General features: G+C 37.0%; 2 protein-coding genes across 6 annotated transcripts; both read right to left on the bottom strand.

The window, feature by feature from the left end:
- Positions 1-14,670: 14,670 nt before the first annotated feature.
- On the bottom strand, positions 14,671-17,336 carry LOC137952247 (uncharacterized). 5 transcript variants are annotated; one of them, XM_068799349.1, is made up of 3 exons: positions 16,825-17,336; positions 15,380-15,537; positions 14,671-14,846 (listed from the first exon to the last, which is right to left on the bottom strand). In XM_068799349.1, exons 1-3 carry the CDS (start codon positions 17,272-17,274, stop codon positions 14,813-14,815), a joined length of 642 nt encoding a protein of 213 aa, XP_068655450.1. In that variant the 5' UTR covers positions 17,275-17,336; the 3' UTR covers positions 14,671-14,812. The 5 variants fall into 5 exon arrangements, with proteins under 5 accessions (XP_068655450.1, XP_068655455.1, XP_068655451.1 ...); XM_068799354.1 differs by lacking the exon at positions 14,671-14,846 and adding an exon at positions 14,966-15,201 and having other exon boundaries at positions 15,384-15,537; XM_068799350.1 differs by lacking the exon at positions 14,671-14,846 and adding an exon at positions 14,966-15,236 and having other exon boundaries at positions 15,384-15,537.
- Positions 17,337-18,849: 1,513 nt separating this feature from the next.
- LOC137951533 (guanosine nucleotide diphosphate dissociation inhibitor At5g09550-like) lies at positions 18,850-22,491 on the bottom strand. The gene is made up of 13 exons (XM_068798252.1): positions 22,398-22,491; positions 21,465-21,527; positions 21,274-21,357; positions 21,084-21,191; positions 20,818-20,990; positions 20,360-20,471; positions 20,166-20,246; positions 20,028-20,090; positions 19,839-19,940; positions 19,588-19,712; positions 19,302-19,512; positions 19,146-19,220; positions 18,850-19,061 (listed from the first exon to the last, which is right to left on the bottom strand). Exons 1-13 carry the CDS (start codon positions 22,482-22,484, stop codon positions 19,008-19,010), a joined length of 1,338 nt encoding a protein of 445 aa, XP_068654353.1. The 5' UTR covers positions 22,485-22,491; the 3' UTR covers positions 18,850-19,007.
- Between the last annotated feature and the right edge of the window lie 182 nt (positions 22,492-22,673).

Here is a 22,673-nt window from a genome sequence, read left to right on the forward strand (position 1 = left end):
ACACATATAGCATACAAACTAAAAAAGCAAAATCGGGCCTTTTCCCAACTAAGAACCACATGACTCTTCTTATTATTAACCAATATGGAATAATTACCACTAACAAATCTTACAATGATGATATGGTTTGTATTTGATAGGAACACGTTAGGCTGAAAGTCAATCACTTTTCCCCTCTTATAAATTCATTTAAGTAAGTGATTAGTACATGGAGAAAAACAATCTTCTCAATACAACTTATAAACTCTTTTTCTACTTTTTGAATGGCATAAATTCACTTATTTTAAGTACAAAAACAGTAAACTACAACCAGAAACACAAGTCATAAAGTCTGGACATTGAGAGGGACTATTTCCAACTATACCCATATCAACAAATGTCTGAACCCCATGAATATATTTCTTATCAGCCAGATTGCAGGATTGTAGAGAAAAACACATTGCCATGTTGAGGAGGTCAGGTTGAGGCAGGTTAATCTGAATGTTTCAGGGGTACATACCGTTAGGAGTACTCAAAAGTAATCGCATATCTAAAAATCTAATGTCCTATGCACCAGATAAAAATTCAGATGGTTGTGGAACCAAGTATTAATATCGCCAGAACCATCTGTGAATATGCTTAGTTATGTAAATCTTCACTATATAAGTAACATTATTTATGTAAAGTTGTTACATACATTTAAAATGACCTTTAAGATAATGATGCCTAAGTGTAGGAGATTGCATTGTTCACTATAGAGGTGGCAGCGCGCACTAAGCCAAATTTTTAAGCATTGCAACCATGTTGACAGCCTGAACTACAAACAACTATAAATCATGGTGTCTTCTTCATCCGTTATTTCCCTGTGATCAACTCTATCTGCCTTTTTCTTTTTTTTTAAAGGATAAGATTAACTCTATCAGCTTGTTATGTCCACAAACTCATCAACTGTTTTCTAATAGATACACTGTAAGGTCACCATGTTGTCAACCTCTGCTTGTGCTAAATACTTATCTTCCTCTTTAAATCTAATTTAATTTCAGGCCTATATATGAAGCAAACAAGACGAAATACCAATTCAAGTTTCACGAGAGAGAAGATACAGCAGACATAACAGGTCCTGAATTTTTGTATCTTATCTATAGTATTGCAAAAGGGTTCACTAAACTCATTTGGAATCTAATACCATTCTGGAGAGACAGTCTGAAACTTTGTTAAAAAATGGATGATTGTTGAAGAGCATATATTTCCAGATTTTTTATTTACTTATATTTTTTTATATAAGTCAGTACTCCAAAGAGTTAAATCAGGATACATATCGGAAATACAAAATTCTAGTCAAACTTTCAAAGCACCTTCAAGTTAATCTTCTCAGAAATGCTGTAATCATCCATCCCAATATCTGCTCATAGACATTTCATTCAAATAGCACGCAACATTCTATATTTTCTCATCTTACTATTCTTAGCAAACAATACTTGGAAGAATCAGAGAGCAATTTCCTATATCAATACCAGGAGTACAATAAAACACCAAATAAAACTAGAATAAACCATTAACACAGAATATACCACAACAAGAAAATATATTTTTCTATTGTAAAAAACATTCAGAAAAATAACACCATGTAATCAAGAGATTTATCAGAGAGATAAAGGAAGTTGAAACCATGGGGGGGGTGTCTGGCCTGATTCTGGGAGTTCGTTTATCCTTTTTTGTTTATCTTTTTTCGTTTGATTTCCTTCTTTCTTCTTGTTCTTATCCTTTTTCTCTCTCTGATACTTAACTTCGATTGAGATGACAAGTCACGCAGGTCGATTAGCGTTTTTGTTCTGAAAAGTGAAAAGCCAAACTAATTCCGTACAAGAAATCCTTTAGAAAATCGTCTCTACTGTTAGTCTTCTATTATCATCCAAAAGAACAGATAGATCCAGATATGGTGGCCTGAACACGTCTTCTTCTCCACAAGACACCAATTTCATGACAAATTCAACAGAGGATTAATCATCCATACATTCCTCATACTGCTGGTAAGAAGTGTGAACTTTCTTCAAACATCCTGTTTTGGAACCAAATTCCTTCTTTCTTCAAGAATTTTCAAGGCAATGAATTAACAATTCCCTCGGATTCACAAACTAATTAAGTCAGGCTTCCTTCTTATAACAGATTCAACAGTGAAATTCATCACAAGAAGAACAAAACAAATCACATATCTGGAGTTCCTTACGAGCTTCTTAATGGAAGTTTATACTCTCCTTATCCATCATCGTCGTCGTCGTCGTCGTCATCTTCCTTCTTAAGTTTAGTTTGTCCCCCTTCCCTCTTAAATGGCAGATTCATTGGCCCAAATGGAGTAGTACCACATCAATGGTTCCCATCATTGAATACCCTGCTCCCTTTCCTCTGATCATATCCCAAAGAGCAGACCCAAAATCCTTGGGCCTGAATGTAATTGGGATCTCAACCAATCCATAACCATTCTAGTCGATTTTCGCAGACTAGGAAAGACAAGTTCCACCAATACTCACACCAGTAAGACAGATCTCATATTCTAGAGCATTCAAACCCAAATCAAAGTCGTTCTTCTTCGATCTTTTCTCCGACGTCATGAATAAATTCCTTCACTTTTTCTAAGAAACCTCCCTTCTCTCCATCTCCTTCTTGCTTCTGTGCCAGTTTGTCTGAAGATGCCATGAATGCTGCAGAAAGGAAAAACAACAATCAGCACATTTTCTCAAGACTATCTAATGACTAAAACAGTAGAACCATGTCATTACTGAAGGTAGGGAAATTCTGACAGGCTTTGCAGAAAACAATGTTTCGTTTTCAAACACTGAAAGGGATCTTCAATTTGAGAGTGATTTGATTTGATTACGTGAAGAGTCGAGGACTGAAAAAACAGGGAAATCATTCCCAATTCCGGGAGCATAACCTGCTTAAATCAAGCCAGCAAATTGCAAACGGAGAAATGCAGATAGAAGGCCGAACCATCGATCATGCAAGATAATAAAGAACAATGCGTAATCACCCCTGTAGCTTTCTGAAACTCGCGAAATTGATCTAGTAATGGGCAAAAAGAAAAGGAGAAGGAAGCTCTTGCAGAATGGGTATTTTTGGGTAATGAGAATTCCTAGAAGATGGCCGCGAACTGGTGTAAATAACATAAAGGAGAAATTGAAGAAGACGAAACAAATTCAGAGTTTTGAGGTGAGTCTATGAAATACCGACGATTATTTTGAGGTTAAACAAAATTGGAATTGTCCATATCCGGTTCATCTCTATGAATCATATCACATTTCAAAAGCAGACGATTATTCATCTATTTCACATTTTGTCAATAGCCAAAATATTGAGGAATATTCAAAAACACATTTCGAGAATTGATATGCTTCCATCTATGTTTGTTCCTTCGAAGAAATTTCCAAAGGATCTCAAAGAATTTATCTTCCTTTTTGTTGTGGAATCTCTCTTTGATCGATCAGTATGTGATACTCTAAATCCCCACTTCTAATGTAATCGAGAATAAAAGTAGATCTTGTAGAGTCATATTGAATAGTTGATGATATTGTTGGCCTAGGTGGCTTATCAAGAAGAGAGAAGGTGAATTGAGTTATTCAAATTAAAACCGATTTGTACGTGTAATCAATATATCATGAATAAAAACAATTCAATATAAGTATAGATATGCACACACCATAGGGACAAAAAAAATGATAGGGGAGGTTTGGGATTGAATCTCGATAATGGATTAGAACGCACCAATATTAATCTTTTTTACCCTAAATGATGTCTAACTTATTTTATAATTTTTGAATCTGGCAAAAAATGTACTATGGCCTCCTTAGTGCCCCTGGTTGAAAATTTATATTCTAGGAAAAACTAGAATTGTTTTTCCTAGGGTACATATTTCTGAAAAAACTTTAAATAAAATCCTATTACTATTAGCGACTTAGTCGAAAATTACAAGAAATAAAATTTTCTTAGGAAAGTTAAATGGACCTCTTATTGCCTCTTCTAGGGAAATAAATAAAAATTAATGATCAATATAATATATTACAATACTTATCGATAATTTTGTAATCAAATAAAATGTCAAACACAAAATTGCTACGAAAACTGCCTCACTCTAAAAGTATTACAGCATCAACTGTCAAATACTTATTCAAAAATTTTCTATACGGTTTTCTGGCCCATCTTGGCCAAAAAATCTAACTTAGAAAATTATATTATTTTTTAATAAGAATTTCCAATTAGAAAAATGTTTCAAAAAAACATGAGGCACTAAGAGTCCCTAGAAACATATTTCTACTAAAATGTCTTTTCAACATTTCTTGAAAAAAACCACTAATAGTCCCTAGAAACGTATTTCTACTAAAATGTATTTTCAATTTCTTCAAGAGTCATGAGGAAGAGACAACCAGAGCTTAAGAAAGGGATTTTTTTTCACTTGTTTATGATCTCGCACATGCGAAATCATCTTCGCGTGGAGGGGGTTTCCGCCAAGACAATGCGGAGGGAAGGAGAGCTAGCGGCAGAGACGGAAACAAAGGCGAAGGCGGCAGGCGAGCAGCTATTGACAGTAACAGAGACAGCTACAACAACGGGTGGGAGGGGCTCGACGGTGATGAAGGGAGGAATAATCCCCCCCCTCACTCTCGCTCCTGCACCCGATCCCGATTCTCAAGCCCGTTAACGAGCCAGCTCACGAGCTTTCAAACCGAACCATGGTTTCAGTCGAGCTCGACTCGTTAACTCAAACGAGCCTTATATGGATCTTGAACTCGGTTAACGATGGTCTGATCGATCAATATGTTACAATTGGTCCAGAAAATTTAAGTTGATTGATTATTTCCATTGGTTGATCGATCAATCGAGATTGCCTCTGGTTATGCATTTACAAGTATGATCGATTAGTGTATTTTAATTTGATCGATTATGCTTGAAGTCCCTTACTAGTAAGGTTCTGACTGATCGATCAATCTGGAGGGATGATCAATCATGCGTTATAGCATGAAATGGTCGTGTCCTAGATGATTGATCAATCGATTATGATTAATTGATCATACTTAATATTTTTTGCCTACACAGATCTGAATGGTCGATCATTCCAACGCCAGATAAAAATAAATATCTTTATAGAACATGGGAAATTCTCTCTAAGTGTTTTAACATGTTTCTAAGTGATATGTATAATGATTTAAACATGTTTATATGCAATTTAAATCCTAAAGTTCTGATCTCACAAGTACTTAAGAAATATGAGTTAAAACTTCTGTTACAAATATTGAATAAGTTTAAACGTATGTCTTTGATTCTTGAACTTAAGTTTTCTCATTGTCTTCTTCCTTTGTGGGTGCCTCTTCAAGATATATTCTTCAATTTGATTGAGGTCTTCATTTTGGCTTTGAAGCTTTAGACCTTGAGATGTTCTTGAAGGTTAAATATCTAAAATAATAGATTTGTGAGCTATTAGTTCAATTAAATTTTGTTATCATCAAAAGCATTGTGAGAGTCAGCTTACGGTCAACATATACATTATGTACCTTGCTAAAAAACTGATCCTTTGTTCTCAACCATGCATTGTCTAAGCAAATCCAATTTTCTTTTGATACAATTCTCAAAAAATCTGAATCATGTTGATTCTTATCCCTACTCATGAAAAGATTCTAGTGGAATTGTCACATGATATTGAGCACAAGTTTTCAAAGAAGTACCCATATGGTTTATGAGAAGAGATGAGGAAGATGCTCAATATCATTTGATCGAATAATTGCCTCGGTTCCTTGTATGTTGTTTTGAGGAAACCCTCCACTCCAATTGGTTAACAAATCTATGTATTTCACTAAGGTTGAAACATTTGTCCCAAATTCAAGTTGATTAGTTCGCTTCTTCCTCATTGAAAGGTGAACAAACAATTTTCAATCATGGTCCTTGCAGATTGGATTAGTCAAAAAAAAAAAAAAAAAAAAAAAATTGTTTTAATCTCTGTGAAAGAATCTCAATACTGGCTATGGATTCATTAGCTATCTTATTACTAGAATCCCTTTTTTTAAGACCTGGTTCCTCCACCACCGTGAACCCAGCTACATTTAGGAAAGATATTCTTTTTATTTATTGGGGGAACCCCAGTAATCTCTTTTGAATCCATGAAACAAGACATGACCAACAAGAGGACATAACCATATTATATATTAACAAATATATAAAACAATACTTTATGGTTAACAAATATTTCAATTTTCAAAAACCAAGTGCCTCATGCATTCATGTGTGTGATGATGGTAATTTTTTATTCTTATCTGTGCTAAAATTGTTATTTTGAGGCTATTGGACATGAAACAAGTGCATACTTGTGCTCTTATGGAAACAGACATGTGAGAAATTTTCTTGTGCATTTGTTTTCACTGAATATACCATATTAAGGTTTCTTTTGTTTTATCTTGGGTAAGATTCTTGCCTTATGTACAAAGGTGTACTCTTATGGAGAGAGGGATGTGGAAAATTTGCTTGTGCATTTGTTTTCAGTGATGAATAAACCATAGGTATCTTTCTTATTTTTTCATTCAGATCATGGATCATCATCATGTTCTTGTTGGACTGTTTCTGAGAATGCAACAACTCTACTAACTAAATGAAACTTTGAGCAAGCTTTTTTATGACAATTGTTGCAGTTTAAAGTGGACAAACAACAACAAAACCCTTAGAACTACTAACAACCTTTTTGGAGAAGATGCAAAATAAGCAACAAAGGGTTACAGTTGAAGCAGGTAATAGAAATAGAGCCTTCTTTGCCGTCAATGAAGAAGATTTGGGCTAAGGAAGTCAGACATATAAATCCAACACAAGAAGCAAGGGTCTTGGCCACCAAAGAAAAGATCTCTTTCCTTGAGTGAGAGTTGTTTAGTTTGAAGAACTGTGTTAAGTACCTAGCCAATACTACCCAAAAGACCGGCCTAGTAGGTAGCGGAAAGCTAAGTACTTAACCCCGGACCACAACATCACATCTGATACAAACCACGTCAACCCGTGACGAAACCAGATACCAAATCTGGTAATCGTCCCCAAGACCTTTCAAGTTTGGATGAAAACCTCGATCCGTTGCTTAGCAAAGTAAAAACCTTGGTATAGTGAAGACGCCACAAACGGGGATGGAAGATCCATTTGATAAGTCGAATGAACGGCACAAGGAAAAATCCTTGATAAGTTCGAAAAGTTATTTCAATAACTCAAGAAAAATAACTCTCAATTTCAATAATGATCAAAGGTGCTTCAATCCGTGTACAAGTCCCCTATTTATAATGGAGGACTTCGAAACCCTAATTACATTCAATTAAAGGAAAACATAAGGTATCTTAACATAAATAGGAAACCTAATATATTCTCACGTGATCTTCCAAGATTTAGTTGCCAATTCGTGGATATCCTTGTGGATTCCATTAGATCTTCTAACCACATGACCTTCTACAATGAATTGCCAACTCGTGGGTATCCTCGTGGGTCCCACGAGATCTTCTAACCACATGCGCCTCCTCCATGCACGTGTATGGCTGTTGGACTTTCTTCCGGATCAACTTTGATGAGTGAAACTAGCCTTTGTTCTCCTTCCATAATGACCACACTCTCTTCTTGTTGTATAACTCTCTGGACTAAGTTATTCAGCATGTCTTTAAATCTTTTAGCTCGTCACTGGACCAACTGGAACTTGAGTTGGTTCATGAGTATTCCGTGCAGGCTTGATGTCCACATCAACATCCCCCCTGGAGAATGGGCTTGTCCCCAAGCCCATCCGTTGCGAGCCGACGGGTGACAACCGCCCATACGGCCCAGGGCCCGGCCCGGCCCCGACGGCTTAACACATAGCGATGAGGTTTTCGCTTGTATCTGGGATTCACGATCGCCCACGCCGTCTACCCACATCGAGATTCGAACTCGCAACGTAAGGACCGGCTCTAATACCAAATGTTAAGTACCTAGCCAATACTTTCCAAAAGACCTGCCTGGTAGGTAGCAGAAAGCAAAGTACTTAACCCATGACCACAACAAACTGGAACAAGTTTTATGTTTTTGAAGGATTTGATGGTGCAACAAACGTGTGGTGAGAAGGAGTTTGTGATTGATCTGAATCAAGTAACGACCACAATTGATTGCCTGACTGTTTGTCTGCTCTCTCTCTCTCAGTTCATTGTCTATCTTATGTACGTCAACTCAATCATTCCAGATCGATTTATGAGGTAATGTTGTTACTACCCCTCCTTGGTATTCTACTGTTTTATCTTAAATTGCATCAAATATCTATTTTATATCGGTAGCTAGCTTCTTCATTATTAGGGCCCACTATAACCAAATTTAACATCAAGATCTGTGCCAAAAAATTCACTCGAGTAATTGTTGCACCTGTTGTGGTCAATCTTTAGTATTAATTTTAAAGCCAAACCCATCGGTGTTATCTGCATATCCTCTCTTCCTTTCTTTTTCTTCTCCGCCCTCTATTTCCCCCATTCTCCCTCAATGTAGCAATCCACGACGCTCGTCCCAGTCACTTACTCTTGAAATGGAATATTGTTTAACATTCTTCTTAAACATCAATAGTTAGGACTTGATAATATCTCGATTGAGCAAAGTTTTAAATGAATGTTCTTCCTCATATTTATGTGAGGATTTGACTTATCTTAGTTGAGCAATACTTTTTTAGTTGATGATAATGAGAACCCATAATAACTAATTAATGATTGTAATATAGAAATTTTAGTTTTTCTGCCAGTCATTAGAGTATTGTGTTTCTATAAAATGTCTATATTAAAATCACGATCGATTTGTCTGATACCACGTATAATCCTTGATTGATTAATATAAACAAACAATATGACAATTACAATTTTCTCAGAGTTTGAATACACCTTCTATCTCATTAAGAACAACCTAAAAAAATGAATTCTTGTATTTGTTTTTTTCTTCTAGTCCATGCCACTTGGGAGGAGAGATGGCAAAATAGCCAACTTCCAGCACCCTAAAAGAGTCCCTAAACTGACTTCAAAGGGTCCAACCCACCCGACTCAGAAAATCGGGCATCTCAAATGGATTTTCGATTCCAACTCGGAAAAAGCACGATTTAGGAAGAAAAATTCAAACCGGTTTCGTAGTGATTTATAGTTGTTACCTGTCAACGGTTGTGCTGTCCTAAGTCGCCTTATCAACTACTATCTCGACCGTCGATCGTGGGCACTACTCCCGTCCGTGCCACGGCTACCACTACCAGCGAACTGTACCCGTGAGCCTGCCAAAACCAGAACCAAACAACTCAGACCGACCAGCCCGCGTCATTACTACGTACTAAATCTTAATGGAAATTAAAACCGCGTCATTGAAGTCCTGTTTCTACATCTGTAAGGCTAACTCAACTCAAACCTCCTTCTCCTTCTCTCTCTCTCTCTCTCTCTCTCTCTCTCTCTCTCTCTCTTCCCCTCTTGGTAAAATAATTCTGTAAAAATTTTCAGTTCCATTTGATGCAGTTCCAGAAAAGTAACTAAGAAATTCCATCGTGGTTCAGAGTTTTCAGGGATGAAATGAAAGGGAAAAGTTGCTGAGACAAAGATTTGTATCTTTTGTTTTTTCTCTCTTTTACTATCTTCTCACTGTAGTGTACAAAAGGGTCTTGAAAAAGCTTGTGATTTTAGAATGGTTTTTTCTAGGGTTTTGTCCTCCAAATATTCCAACAGTTCATGCTTTTCTTTTTCTGGGGGTTTGAGCAGAGCTGCTTTTGGCCTTTTTATCGTCCTTTTTACCGAGTAGTCGAAAGAAATCTTTTTTCCTCCTGCTCCTCTTGGATTTTTTTTTTTTTTTTTTTTTTTTTTTTTGTGAGCACCCGGCAGACAGAGTGAATCTTCTTCCTGTCTTCTGATCAAGCGAAGAACAATAAAATCAGGGTTTTTTTTTTCTGATGTTTGATCTCGGTAATCTGTTTTACCTTCCTCTAATGAGTTCCTTCCTCCGCTATTACCAGTAATGAGTGCAGCTTTCAATTCGATTTGGTGACAAACCACGCGAAACCCAGAAAGGGAAACCTCTTTCTCACCTTCGAAACAAGAACGGAGCCAGCTACCCACAATTCCACCTTTTTCTTCTCTCAAATCCCTAAAATTTCTTCTCTTTTGCAAGGAAGTACCAGATACTCGATTATCCTCCCAGAGTTTGAATCTCAGAAAGCTTACTTTCCAGCCAGATCGATCACGAATTCCTCCCCCAGCTTCTTCATCTGCAATGTCGACTCAAATAATACAGCCTCCGCCCACTTCGTTCAATCAACAGGCTTACTCTTCTCATTCAGGCTTTGGCTCTGTCGGTCCCTTGATAGCAGTTCTCGCGGTAATTTCAATACTAGGCATTGTGGCAGGGATGATCGGCCGCCTTTGCGCGGGAAGAACAATAATGGGCCATGGTCAGTATGATTTTGAAGGTTGGATTGAAAGAAAATGCTCCTCGTGCATCGACGGAAGAATCGAACCTCCTCCCGTTACCGGAAATGGTTCCGGTGGTTCCGACTCCATTGCGGTTCCTGTAGAGAATCCTCAAGAGACAAAACATGCTGAGCAATCCCCTCAGAGTCATACCTCAACTGCCGAGTCTTGATCCGGGTTTGTCTTCTTTTTTCGATGATTCTGATGTATCGAAATGTTTCTAAATTTCTGTTCTTTTTCTCTTGGCTTCCTCCATTGTGTTAGTTCTTTCTTAAGATCGTTAGAATGAGAATTACAGAGAGCACATAAAAGTAGAGTTTTTTAACTGGTTATTTCTTCACTTTTTTTCTTTTTTAACATCCTTGGTAGGTCTGATCTTCAATCACCATTTCCATTTCTTCTGTTATCCATTTTTTCTGTACTATTCATCATCTCCAAGACTGCTGCTGTTGCTGCTGAAATATTAGTCTGAAACTGAGAAAACAAGTGAAGATGGTCTTCAATGTGTTCTGTTCAGTCCCCTTCGCTGAGCAAATCCGCCTCAATTCATTACTGCTGATGATCAAGCTGTTGGAGGCATCATGGCTGGTCTGAAACAGACCTCTGGATCGTTCCGTTTGTTCTGCTCATATCAAAGATCAGAGATAAAGCCGATACCCGCTCATGATCTCGCGGAAATTACACTATTGCAGTAACATTTAACGCTTGCCTTTAAATTGTTTTGATGATGACGAAACTGTCATCCGTGAATCGATGGCTAGCTTCCAACAGTCAAGTGTACTCACCAGCCAGTACGCGCTAATGTGCACCATTAGAACCCCGATTTGAATTTTTGAACACCGACACGCCATGACTGTAACTTCGGCATCAGTGTGTCTTCTTTCTTACTTGAAACTCTTACCCCCTTTTCATTATCGTCGTCTTGTCTTGGTTTAGAATAAAGAAAAGCTTTCCATGAATCGTGAATGTTTCTGAAAACCATTAAAAAACATTCCCTCGATGGGGGAATATAGAAACGCCAAAAACAGATTTAAATAATCCGCCCCAACTTCGCCGAACCAGGACCCCACGACACGCTATCCTGCGCTGTGAGCGGCTCTCCCTAGATCCTCTACTTCTCGTCCCTTGACGATGTCACGTCGAGTCAAACATTCTTTTCTGCGACTGATTACTCATCAATGGCGATACAGTTGCCTTTACCTTTTGCTAACACGCGCCTGGTGCAAAAGAGATACCAAATAAGACACTTTTCCCGGGCCGGGGTTTCCTTAAGAATAAGTCATATGCCAGAAATGCCCTTACCGGACAGAAGAATTTACATGGCACAAATTTGAGAAAAGAGTCCCGCAATCACGCCGCCTAAGGCATCTTTCTTTCCCCCCATTTGAAAATTCATGTGATTCGGGCAGCTTTTGTCGGCAAACCGCCGTCCGGCAAGACCTTTTCTTCCCGTCGTAGTACATCCGTAGACACGCCCGGTCTCTGTAAAACCTGTACTTAAAAAGATCTATAGATCTCTGGCCCATTCTCTAAACTCTAAATCCCTCTGAAGCACATAATGTACGTACCTCCTGAAGAGATTGCTTGGCCAGATGCAATTTCGGAATCTTCGCCGCGGCCTCTTTTTCCAGTGATCCGTGGGTGGCGCTTTCGTGGTTAAGTAAGTGGTCCAGGGTAGAAGCGGGAATGGGAGGGGACAGAGTAGTAGAGGAAGAAAGAAAAACGGAGAAACATCTGCTGGGTTTTGGAGTTCGAATATTGAGAAAAAATGGGTTTCGAAAGCGCTCTGAGTATTGTCAACGAAAAGCGTGGTGAGGTCTCTTTCATTTGGGAATCTTTTGTTTTGTCCCAGTTTGATTGGATTTTGCGTTGCTGCTCGACCTGTAGTAATTAACTGAATCGAGGCAATTGCTTGATATCAAACTAACCAGTAATTGAAGCGTTTGAAATTTTCTTCAAATAGCTTCAATCGCTTCCGTTTTTCTGAATGAATCTGTGTAAGTGGAGACGCAGAGTAGACTCTGCTGGTACCTGCAGCTTCAGTGAGTCGATTGGATGGAGCTGGACAGAGCTAGGTGTGAAGATAACGTCGACGAGTCAAGAGCCATGAGGACGAAGGGGGACACCTGCAATTTTTTAAAAAAGAAATGAAGGAACACAGGATTAGTCAAGATTATCCATAATCTCAGTTTTATTTTATAAAAGTAATCGATATAGATCATGTCGAAAAGATGTTTGTCCTGTGCTTAAAAGCAACAGAAGACAGACTTGCTTTGGGTCCATTGATAGGCTTGTTGCCTAATCAATTGAGGGTGAGGCTATGCCAAACCCCTCTTTCTTTCACACCCAAGAGGGCTCCTAAAAAGGGCTGCAAAGGCGCCACACCAGAAATATTTGGCTAAGAAAAGAAACTAAAACGAGAATTTAATTATTATTATTTAAAAAAAAAAATTAATAAAAATGAGATAATAAATAAATTTTTATTTTTTTTCTTTTCTTTTCTATAAGGTTTTAAACAAACCCAAAAACATCAAGTTTAGATTTCGGTTTCACTCTGTTAGGTCAAGATGGGGCGAAGAAAAAAAACCCTTTGGATTTCAATTTCCCAAAAAGGGGATACGAAACAAGAATAGTAACGAGACAAAAATGACAGGGATGGTGACCAAGTCACAATCCCGTTTGAGGTTTCAAATTCTTTTAGGTTTTTTTCAAGTTTGTGTTTTGGGGTCTGTTTAAAAGTCCATGAAAAATAAAATAAAATAAAATAAGAATTTAATCATTATTATTCTAAAAACTAGTTAATAAAAAAACTAATAATTCTTATTTTTTTACAAATTATTTTTAAGAATAATAATTATCAAATTTCTATTTTTTTCTTTTATTTTATTTTCTAGGGTTCCAACCCAACCCAGGCCTACCCCAGTAAAAGATACGATGGCTAAAAGATACGCATATACGCAGGCAAAGGAAATAGTCCTCGTCAATTAGATCGTCCCTACCTAATCCTGCACACACACCTTTACAGGTGAGTCACCGATAAAATCCAACCATGAAAAATAAAGAATATAGACCCGCAGAGCTTTAGAGAGCACCTGGACTCTCTCTCAGGCTACCTTTCATTCCCCTTCATAATCAAAAATGTATCTAAAGTTCGTAATAATTTAAATGTGGAGAAGAAACCTGTATTCCCAATCGTAACTCGAGAAATTTTTCAGAACTAATACTATGCTTTTAGGCTTGTTTTTAATATTCTCTCAGTTGTTCGTTGGCACCACGGCAAGAACTACTGATGGTCTTCATGGGCATCTCTTTATAAAGTTGCTTCATTTGGGTAATTTCAGACTCAATATGAGACAAGCTCAAGAGAAGACTGCAACCTCCGTTGATAAGAAATACAAGCTCAAAAGAAGACTGCTACTTCTAATGGCTGATAGATAAGACACAAATATAATCACATCCTCATACACCTGTTAGGAAAACAAAATACGTTACTCTTTTTTTTACCAGTTTTCTTGTGATTGTGCCACCTTGGTCCATTTTTCCTATCTTTTCTTGTAAAACAATTAAAATTTTGTGGGTGAAAGGAGTTCGGGGAAAAAAAATATTCCTATGCCCTGAAATCAGTCCAAACACTAATAAAATTTTCTTTTGTACTTGCACTTTTTATGGTTTCCAATTAATGCAATCAGACCTTTATGGCCATATTATGCCCATTTAGAAATGCAAGTCCCTGAATTCATAATCCGAGACAAGAAAGTTAAACTTTGTAATATCTTTACCTTCATGCCCTTCAGCTGAAAATGTATTGATTCACCTCTATGGCATAGTTCAAAGAAGGAAGATACTATCTACTACTCCCGCCAAAAAGCAATGTCCTCTCTTATCACTACTGATAAAACCATTTTCTACTAATAACAATTTTCAACTACAAAAACAAGCAACCCTGAGAGCGCTCTACCATGCATGGATTTTTTCCCCAAGCCCTCTCTCTACCAGTAGGATGGGAACCTAACCCCATTCTCACATTGAACAGGATGGGATGTAAGTTACAACTTAACCCTGCCCTGCCATTATCCTGGGGAAAATCAACTGGACAGGTATTCCAGTTTAGACATCTCATGTAAAAGTCCCAGAGTCCAAAGGATCAAAAGAAAAGAAAAAAAACATTTCATTAACAGTTTAGTGCTAATAGTGTTGCAGAGAAAATGATTAACTACAACAATTTACTATAAAGGTTTAGTTCTAGAGAAAATCACAAAAATTGTCAGCTCAAGCTTGAGAATTCTTTAAAAAAGAACCCTGTTTGGTTGATAGCGAACTTGTCTGGGAATCTTGCAAGAACAATCTAGACAAGCGAGAAGTTGTTCTGAAATGTCTCCTCAGATGGGTCCCAAGCTAATGTAACCTACTTCACTAAGATTAACAAGTTCAGTGAGAACTAAAACAGCAAACAGAGTCTTAACATATCACCAGCTTTGGAGTCAAGAGAGAAAGAAAGTGTTATAGATTAATGTTGTTAAGCACAGAACAAGTAACTGAATGCTGCTTCAATGTCATTTCATATTCAACATTTTAAAAAATATAACAGAAAAACAAACTAATAATACATATTCAATGCAACTCTCATGGTTGTCATTGAGACTACCAGTCCAGCGGCTAGATTATTTAATATATGAAAACTTTCGACTACATTTACAACATGAAGCTCACTCCTACTTGGCTACCTGATCCACAGACTTCAACACCAACTTGTCAAGCTCCCTTCAAGCTAATTAACAGATCAATGTTCATCAGCACGTGATCCTATTAGAGTTCCCAGGATACTTTATTTCCAATAGAAATATAAGGATCATATGATATAAACATGCTATATGGTATGTAGGTATATCATGTGCCTACAAAGGAAACATTGCAAAAGTTATTGTATGCCTCATCAAGATGAATACCTGCCTTTGTTCTTTTGTGGTTGCTTCATTTGGAGAAGATGATGTAAGCCTGCGACTACATGATGCCTGCTGCTTGGTACTCCTGTCTTCGCCAAAGCACTTCCAGTTTTATCCAACAGAACAAAACAAGGCACATATTTGATATCATAGTGGAGCAGCTGCAATAACAGAAGACAGGAAACAGTAATCTTAGGGTAAATATTCTCCAACTTTTCCTTAATGAATAAAATTACTCATGATATTTCAATAAAATTTGAAAGCCTAAAATTTGGTTTTTCTTACCTTAAGCACATAATCAAAAAGTTAAAAGATGAGATTCATTATGAATTTAGGCATAGATAACATGCAACCAGTACAGATGAATTTCAGGTGAAAAAAAATCCACAAACAAATCTACATGCTGAATTGCAAAGTTCAAGCTATGAGTGGAGAAGCTTTTTGGTTACAAACAAGATAGTTTCTACAAGAAAACAATGCCTACATGATGCAGTACATTAAAGGATGTACAACCCTTATAGTTAAGCACAAGTGCTCTAATTATGAGCAGAGCACCCATACCATGAAATCCTACTTCAAGATTATCCACAAGTTGTACCATGACAAACAAGCAATTTCTCTTTCATGTATGAAGGGCAAGACTGGAAGTGGAATATATTTAAAGCTAAACAAGCCAACTGCCTCTTTTTCTTATTTCATTAAATATGCCTTCTTAATAACAAAACAGTCCACCAAATTTCCAGGTACAACAATCGTAACCAATTATCATTATCCAACGATCACAGCTGAAACACAACTATACATAAATCCTGTTCATTAATACAACAAGCATAGGCATGTACCCGATGGCATTAAATGAAAGACATGAAAAGAACCATTCGTGACTGATCAAGTTTATTTTGAACATAAATAAATAATACATAAACATTATTCTAAAAGATTCACAAAAAATACATGGAAGTAGTGGAGAAAAAGAAAACAGACAGATAGGAAAGAAAAACAACTGGAAAAAAAGTGAGAAAGAAGAGAGTACAGAAATTGGAAATGCAAGTATCAGGATTAAAGCCTACTTTTGGCAGATGAAATGAAACCAATATACTCAAACCAAATCAGAATTTCTGTTTTCAAATGTGTACGACCAAACAATAAAACGTGCCAACACAAGGAAGCTCGTTCAATTGAGCTCCTAACAGCCACCGGCCGACTAATACTTTCGACACTAAGCTACGTTTGGCATCTCAGTGTAAAATAATGTAATTCAAACATCCACAGCACTGGTGTTTGCTCCAACCAAAGGCTATATGACAAGGTTACACAGTCAGATATACACCAAACACCTCACATAGTCTGCAGTTTCCACCTTGCACGTTAAATTTAACAGAAACTACATAACACAAGCAGCTCTGATCACAACAGGTAAACAGAAAGCTACTACTTCAATTTCATACCTCTGGAAGCCATTTCTCGTTTTCTGCATCAGCCAAAACGATGTTAAGCCAGTCAGCATTTCTAGATTCCAATTCCATGACAAGATCGAGCAACGAGCTGCAAAGCCGACATCTCGGCGAGTAGAACTCAACTATCGTTGCATCTTTCCCGCTCGCGAGAGCCGATGCCAAGGCTCTATGCTCCAATTCACCTTGTTCATCCGGGGAACGTAGATTAATCCTAGCGTTCTTGTCATTGAGATCGCTGCGAGCAAATTGAAGTGGTCTGAAGGATTTTTTAGAGAAGTCTAGGGTTTTGGAAGCGGAATCGAACAGATTGAAAACAAGGAACTGGATGCTTTGAAGAGATTTGAATAAAAAAGGCGGTTCGAATGTGCAGGGACTGGGGTTTTTAGTATTTTGCTCTCGAGACCAAGGAAATTGGAGGCAAAGCTTCGGCGGAAACGCCATTTGCGCGTCAGGAATCGCTAGAGGAGAGCGGTCCCGGCATCAATCCTTCGGCGCGAAATAGAATTCGGAAAAACAAAGGATGCTCATTGGCACGAATAGAAAGAGGATATAATTAACGGCGGTTCAAACCGGTTTTTAACTTCTCTGCAGTTTTGTAGATTCCTGAACCGAATAAGGGTCCGGTTCATGTCGGACTCGATTCAGTAATCAGAGCCCGGTCTTAGTTCTAAGTTCTAACAAGTAACAACAAAAAGAGACCTCTAAAAGTAATGAATATGAAAATCCAGCAACAACTAAACAATTTCTTCTCCTTACTAGAATGGGTCAACTTTACTATTTTGTGGTTGTAGAAAGATAAGATATTAATAAATTATTTTTTAATTTTAATTAAATTTTCTTGGATTGTTTTTCTTATGCTTGAGTTTTTTTTATTATTTGTTCTTATTTTTATTATTTAAATAATAAAAAATGTATTTACCTTTAACTTTTAGAGGTGCATATTGGTATGGGGTGGTTGTCGGTAACGTTTCACATAGAATCGATCCTATGTGATAGGGGTAAACCCTAAACCTTAAACACTAGAATCGGCCTTGTGTCACCCTATTGGGACCCCATGTATTTTTACTCCTCTCCCTTGGGGTTTTGAGATATATATATATACTTTTAATTATTTTATTAAATATTTTAAATTTATATTATTTTGATTTATAAATAATTATATAAAGCAAGGTATAAATAATCATGGGCAACTCCCAACAAAGCCTTGTAAGGCTCTTTAGAGAAATCTCCTTCTGCTTCCTCTTTTTCTCTCAATTTTCTACTCTTATTTTGCATAAATCTTGATTTTTATAATTGAAACCAAGAAAGGAAGAATGTTAAGAAAATTTGCTAGTTTTTTTTTCTTCAATATGTTTGTTCTAATTTGAAGTAAATGGGAGATGGTAGAGACAATCCATATTAAGTGGAATTGGACCAGGAATCAGGACCCAAACAAATGGATAAAGTAAATCGCTACCCTCTCTCTATATCAAACAAGCAAGAAGAAAGACATTCTATGGCATTGCTATTCCTTGATTCTCATTTTTCTTTTTATTCTTTGATGTTGATTTGGTAAATATTTTTGCTTTACATTATTAAATGGTTGATTCTAATTATGTCAAATGAAAACAAAATCCAAGGAAAACATTGCAATTTCAATAGTAATTTGGTCTTGCCATTGCTTCTCTTTATGTTCTCCTTCATATAATCTCTTTTATTAAAAAAAGTATATATAGTTTTTTTTTTATAGTTTGAAAAGATATAAACCTAACTTTTTAGGAAGTTCAAATAATAAATTTAAATATTTTGTCATATAAAACCTAAATATCATAAAAATAATGTCATGGTTGGTAATTTCACAAGTTAATTCAATGAAATAATTACAAATATATTAATGAAGAGGCATGAATAATAACTATTAACATTGATATCTCAGCCGTTGATCATGATCGGACGACAGAAATAGTATTTTGCATGTTTTGCACTAAAACCACAAAAAAAAAAAAATAGTCCGCATCCGAAAGTTTTATTCACAAAGCCAAAATCGTCTACAAATCCAAGCATATCCCCAGAATCTAAATCAACTTGCCTCTGGCATTTAAATAAATAAAAGAAGAAGATTTTCAGCTGCTAACAGAAGAAACGGGAGAGAAAAAAAATAGAATTTAATGGTGAAGAAAAGGCAACTAATGACTTCATTCCTCAGCTGTAGCACTGGCAGCACTCAGATCCACAGAAAGATCAAGAACCTGGAAGATGAAAACCCTTGTTAAGGACACCTCAGTTGTGCAATTTAAATTCTAGAATGAACAATAAAAGATGAAACCAATTACCTTTCCAGTTATCTTACTGTACATAGCAATGACATCCTCTACTGTTGATTCAAAGTGAGTTGTTGCATCATAGCTCTGGAAGGTTTTTCATGGGTAAAGATCAACAAGGTTTGTACTGGTGAACAGATAAAAAGCTAATGAACTGACTCTACTCACAGTCGATATGAAGCAGTTGTCTGCATTGTGATCGTTGAGGGGTTCGTATCTGTCATACATATCAAAAAAGATCTCCTCAACTGGTCCAAGTAGCTCGATTCCAGGCTTCAGTTCCACTTCAGGTTGGTCAGTTTCAGCTTCTGTTGAAACAAAAGCTATGTATTTTCCTTTCGGTGCTACATTGTGAGCATAGGAGCAGCAAAACAGGTACCTACAGATGCAGAAGAAAGCTATAAAAATCTTTATCCTGCTAATGAAGATGCTGAAGTGGAGAACTGGAACATACATATCTGATTTACGCCCCAGTTGTTTCTGTGGCAGAATGACCTGCACTGAATGAGAATCTCTAGTATTTGGGATGGGGTGACTCATTATACATATGGCACGAGCTACTCTTCCAACTTTCTTAACCTGTTCAACATATTCCTTGAGAGGTCAGAAGTCTTAAAGTCTTCAAGAATCAGTTGGAAAAGAATTAGAAACGTAAAACAATCACAGTTACTTGGTTAGATTGTTGGTAAAGATTGCCCAGGCTACCTTATCAGGAAGATATGAAGGATCACATACTACTTTCTTGCATCTGGCAGTTTCTCCCTCAGATGTCACCCCATAAGCTTTTCCATTTTCATCAAATTCTACCTGTAATATCAAGGTATAGATGCTTGTGGGAGCACAACTCAATAAAATTCATAGCTAAGATATGAAAATTAGTTTATCAAAGCAAACCTTGCACTCTGGCTTGTTCAGCATATAAGTGCCACCGTAAACAGCACTAAGACGAGCAAATGCCTGCAAATACAATGTTAGCAGCATTCAAAACTTGCATTTCTAGTTACTTGATATTACTAGCAGTAAAAGGCAAACCTGGGGGAGTTCTGCCAAGCCATAAAGTGGATAGATGTATGGAGAACCTCCTTGAAAACGAGCCAATGACTCTGCATAGAGCTGTAGAAAGGAAAGGTTAAAAGAGAATGTTAGGTCATGTGGTGGTTTTCTTGAACGAATTATGAAACTGAGGAAACATCACAAGAAACCTCCAAACCAAACAAAAAAATCACCTTCATTCTCTTCACGGTATCCATTGCAGGCTCTTCCAAATAGCTATCATCAATGTGCAGTGCCAGAGCATGCCCAATAAAATCGACTGTGTTGTCTTCTAATCCATATTTCCTAGGTTTAAAACAAAAAGTGGAAAACTTGCTTGTTATAATGGCTGAATCTGTAGATTAGAATGAAAGAATTGAACCAAAAAATTCCTCTAGGGAGAATATAACAGAAGTCAAAAGACTTTTTGAGTACAAGAAATGAAATTATTGAATTCAGGTAGGCTTATACTAAGCAAGAAAATTAACTAACCCGAAAAGGAAAGGGAAGATACATTCAGGACAATAGTCATCTTTTTTTTTTTTTTTTGGGATGGAGTGGCACAATGAACAATGCAACAACGACAAACCACCACATGACCTAACATTTCTAGCTACGAGTCAATAGAATCAAAGACAAGACAAGTTATTACGAGATAAGATCTTTTGCTTTAACTTGGTTGAGGTTCAGCCCTTCATGTGATTTTGAATCCTTTTCCTCATAATCTTGCACATAAATAAAGAATTTACGAGCTCTACGCTTCTCAAAGAGACCCATCAACGGTGATTTGAGTGCTTCTACATCCGTAGCTGGGACTTTGAAAATCTGGGAGTAAGAAAAAACATTAGGAAACTGGATTTATGCCATAGCTTATCAGTAATATAAAGAAAGGGAAATTTGGATAATATAGAGGCATACCTTCCCTTTGTTATACACAAAACTACCATCGACAGCCTTAAAGTTCAGATATTTAGTAACGTCAGTGTGGATCAGGACTCGAACAAGTTTACCATTGGCCATCATGAACTGCCAAAGACATCCACCTTCCGTTGTTGGACTGACAAACAATGTCATCGAACCAATTGAAAACATTAAACAGGAAAAGTACCTTGGGAATCATATCCACATTGTATTCCTTGCTTGCACCCAGAAGTTCGGGAGGCTTGTCATCACCCCTAAATCGTTTCCAGAGCTGTAAAAAGGAAAAGAAAACATTCAAAGAAAGAAGAAGAAGAAGACAATGTAACTATATAGATCTTGATCAAATGATGGACAACCATTACTCTTCAGCCGAACTACCTGATTCAGGTTAAGAGAAGTTGACTCCCCTCCATAGTAATCATTCCTGTCCATGTGGAGGACCTGTTCCATGTGAGAACCAATAGTTAGAACAGCACAGTGCGAGAATGAGTAGATCGTCAAAACATATGAAACTGAAAAAAGCAAGATCAGATAGTTTTATTTGGTGTCACTGTATTGGTTAATTTTCCAGCTAGCGTATCAAACAGTTCATTTCATAAGCACTGGTGACCAAGTCAAACCAAGAGCAAACAAACAGAAGAACTTTTTTTGAGCAATTATGATCATTTGCTTTAAATCACATATTGAAACAGTTTGTTGTTCTTCTCCCTTTCCTACTGCTATCTATATCAATTCAAACTCGAAATCCAGAAAAAATATAACCAACAATACTACGTAAGGTTTAATGGATTCATCATAAAGCAGTTCGTGTAAGGAACATAACAAACAATATAACAGATATCGAAAACATTGCCATTTTGACTTGGTCTAAAAAATTTCAGAATTCAGAAAAAGATTTTCACTCTTTATTCTAAACAAGATCAGTATGATAAAATCTCATGCACTTAGGAAGTGACGTGTATCACGCATGAGCTGATGTTCGTTCTTGTGAACACCAAAAAAGGTCAAAACTATAGCCCAATAAAATCGCAATCAAGTAATCCTGTACAAATGCTTGAAGACAGATTGATCAAACGCTGACTACCGGAAATTTGAGAAAACATCACAACCACTAAACCGAAATTCATGTCTATTAGAGAAAAAGTCAATAAACGAAATAAATAAAGAGAATAATAAAACTAAAATCGCAAATGGAATCATTGCCAGCAATAACAAACTCAAAACAATCCGTTCTTTCGATACAAAATTCAATCAAATTCCACTAAAAAAACGAACATAAAATCTTCAAACAAATAAAACATAGAGTAGTACTTTAAGTCTGTCGACGGAGAGAAGGCCACTGAGAATGCACTCCTTGAGGCCGGTGCCTAGGACTATGACATCATACTCTTCATCCATCGCAACGAAATGCAGGCGGAATTATGAAACCCCGACAATCAGAAGAGACGGGAGTGGGAGAAGAGACAAAGGGAAAGAAGCGAGGAGCCAAAGGAGAGAAGAGAAACAAGCAGAGATCAAAATTGAGGGAAGGTTTATAGATGATGAAGGAGCTCGAACGACTTTTAACAAATTTCGGGGTAATGGGCG

The sequence above is a fragment of the Aristolochia californica genome, unplaced genomic scaffold (assembly GCF_029961685.1).
Source record: "Aristolochia californica isolate CCGP_79_NKW_82.1479 unplaced genomic scaffold, dmAriCali1.0.hap1 SCAF_15, whole genome shotgun sequence".
NCBI lineage: Eukaryota > Viridiplantae > Streptophyta > Magnoliopsida > Piperales > Aristolochiaceae > Aristolochia > Aristolochia californica.

Coding starts and splice junctions, on each gene's coding strand:
- LOC137952247 (XM_068799349.1), bottom strand. CDS start 17,274: ATGGCGTTTCCGCCGAAGCTTTGCCTCCAATTTCCTTGGTCTCGAGAG. Junction 15,538..16,824: donor ACGAGAAATGGCTTCCAGAG/GTATGAAATTGA, acceptor CTGTTATTGCAG/CTGCTCCACTATGATATCAA. Junction 14,847..15,379: donor CCACAAAAGAACAAAGGCAG/GTATTCATCTTG, acceptor TGTTAATCTTAG/TGAAGTAGGTTACATTAGCT.
- LOC137951533 (XM_068798252.1), bottom strand. CDS start 22,484: ATGGATGAAGAGTATGATGTCATAGTCCTAGGCACCGGCCTCAAGGAG. Junction 19,221..19,301: donor ACAACTGCTTCATATCGACT/GTGAGTAGAGTC, acceptor AAAACCTTCCAG/AGCTATGATGCAACAACTCA. Junction 19,062..19,145: donor ACAGTAAGATAACTGGAAAG/GTAATTGGTTTC, acceptor TTCATCTTCCAG/GTTCTTGATCTTTCTGTGGA.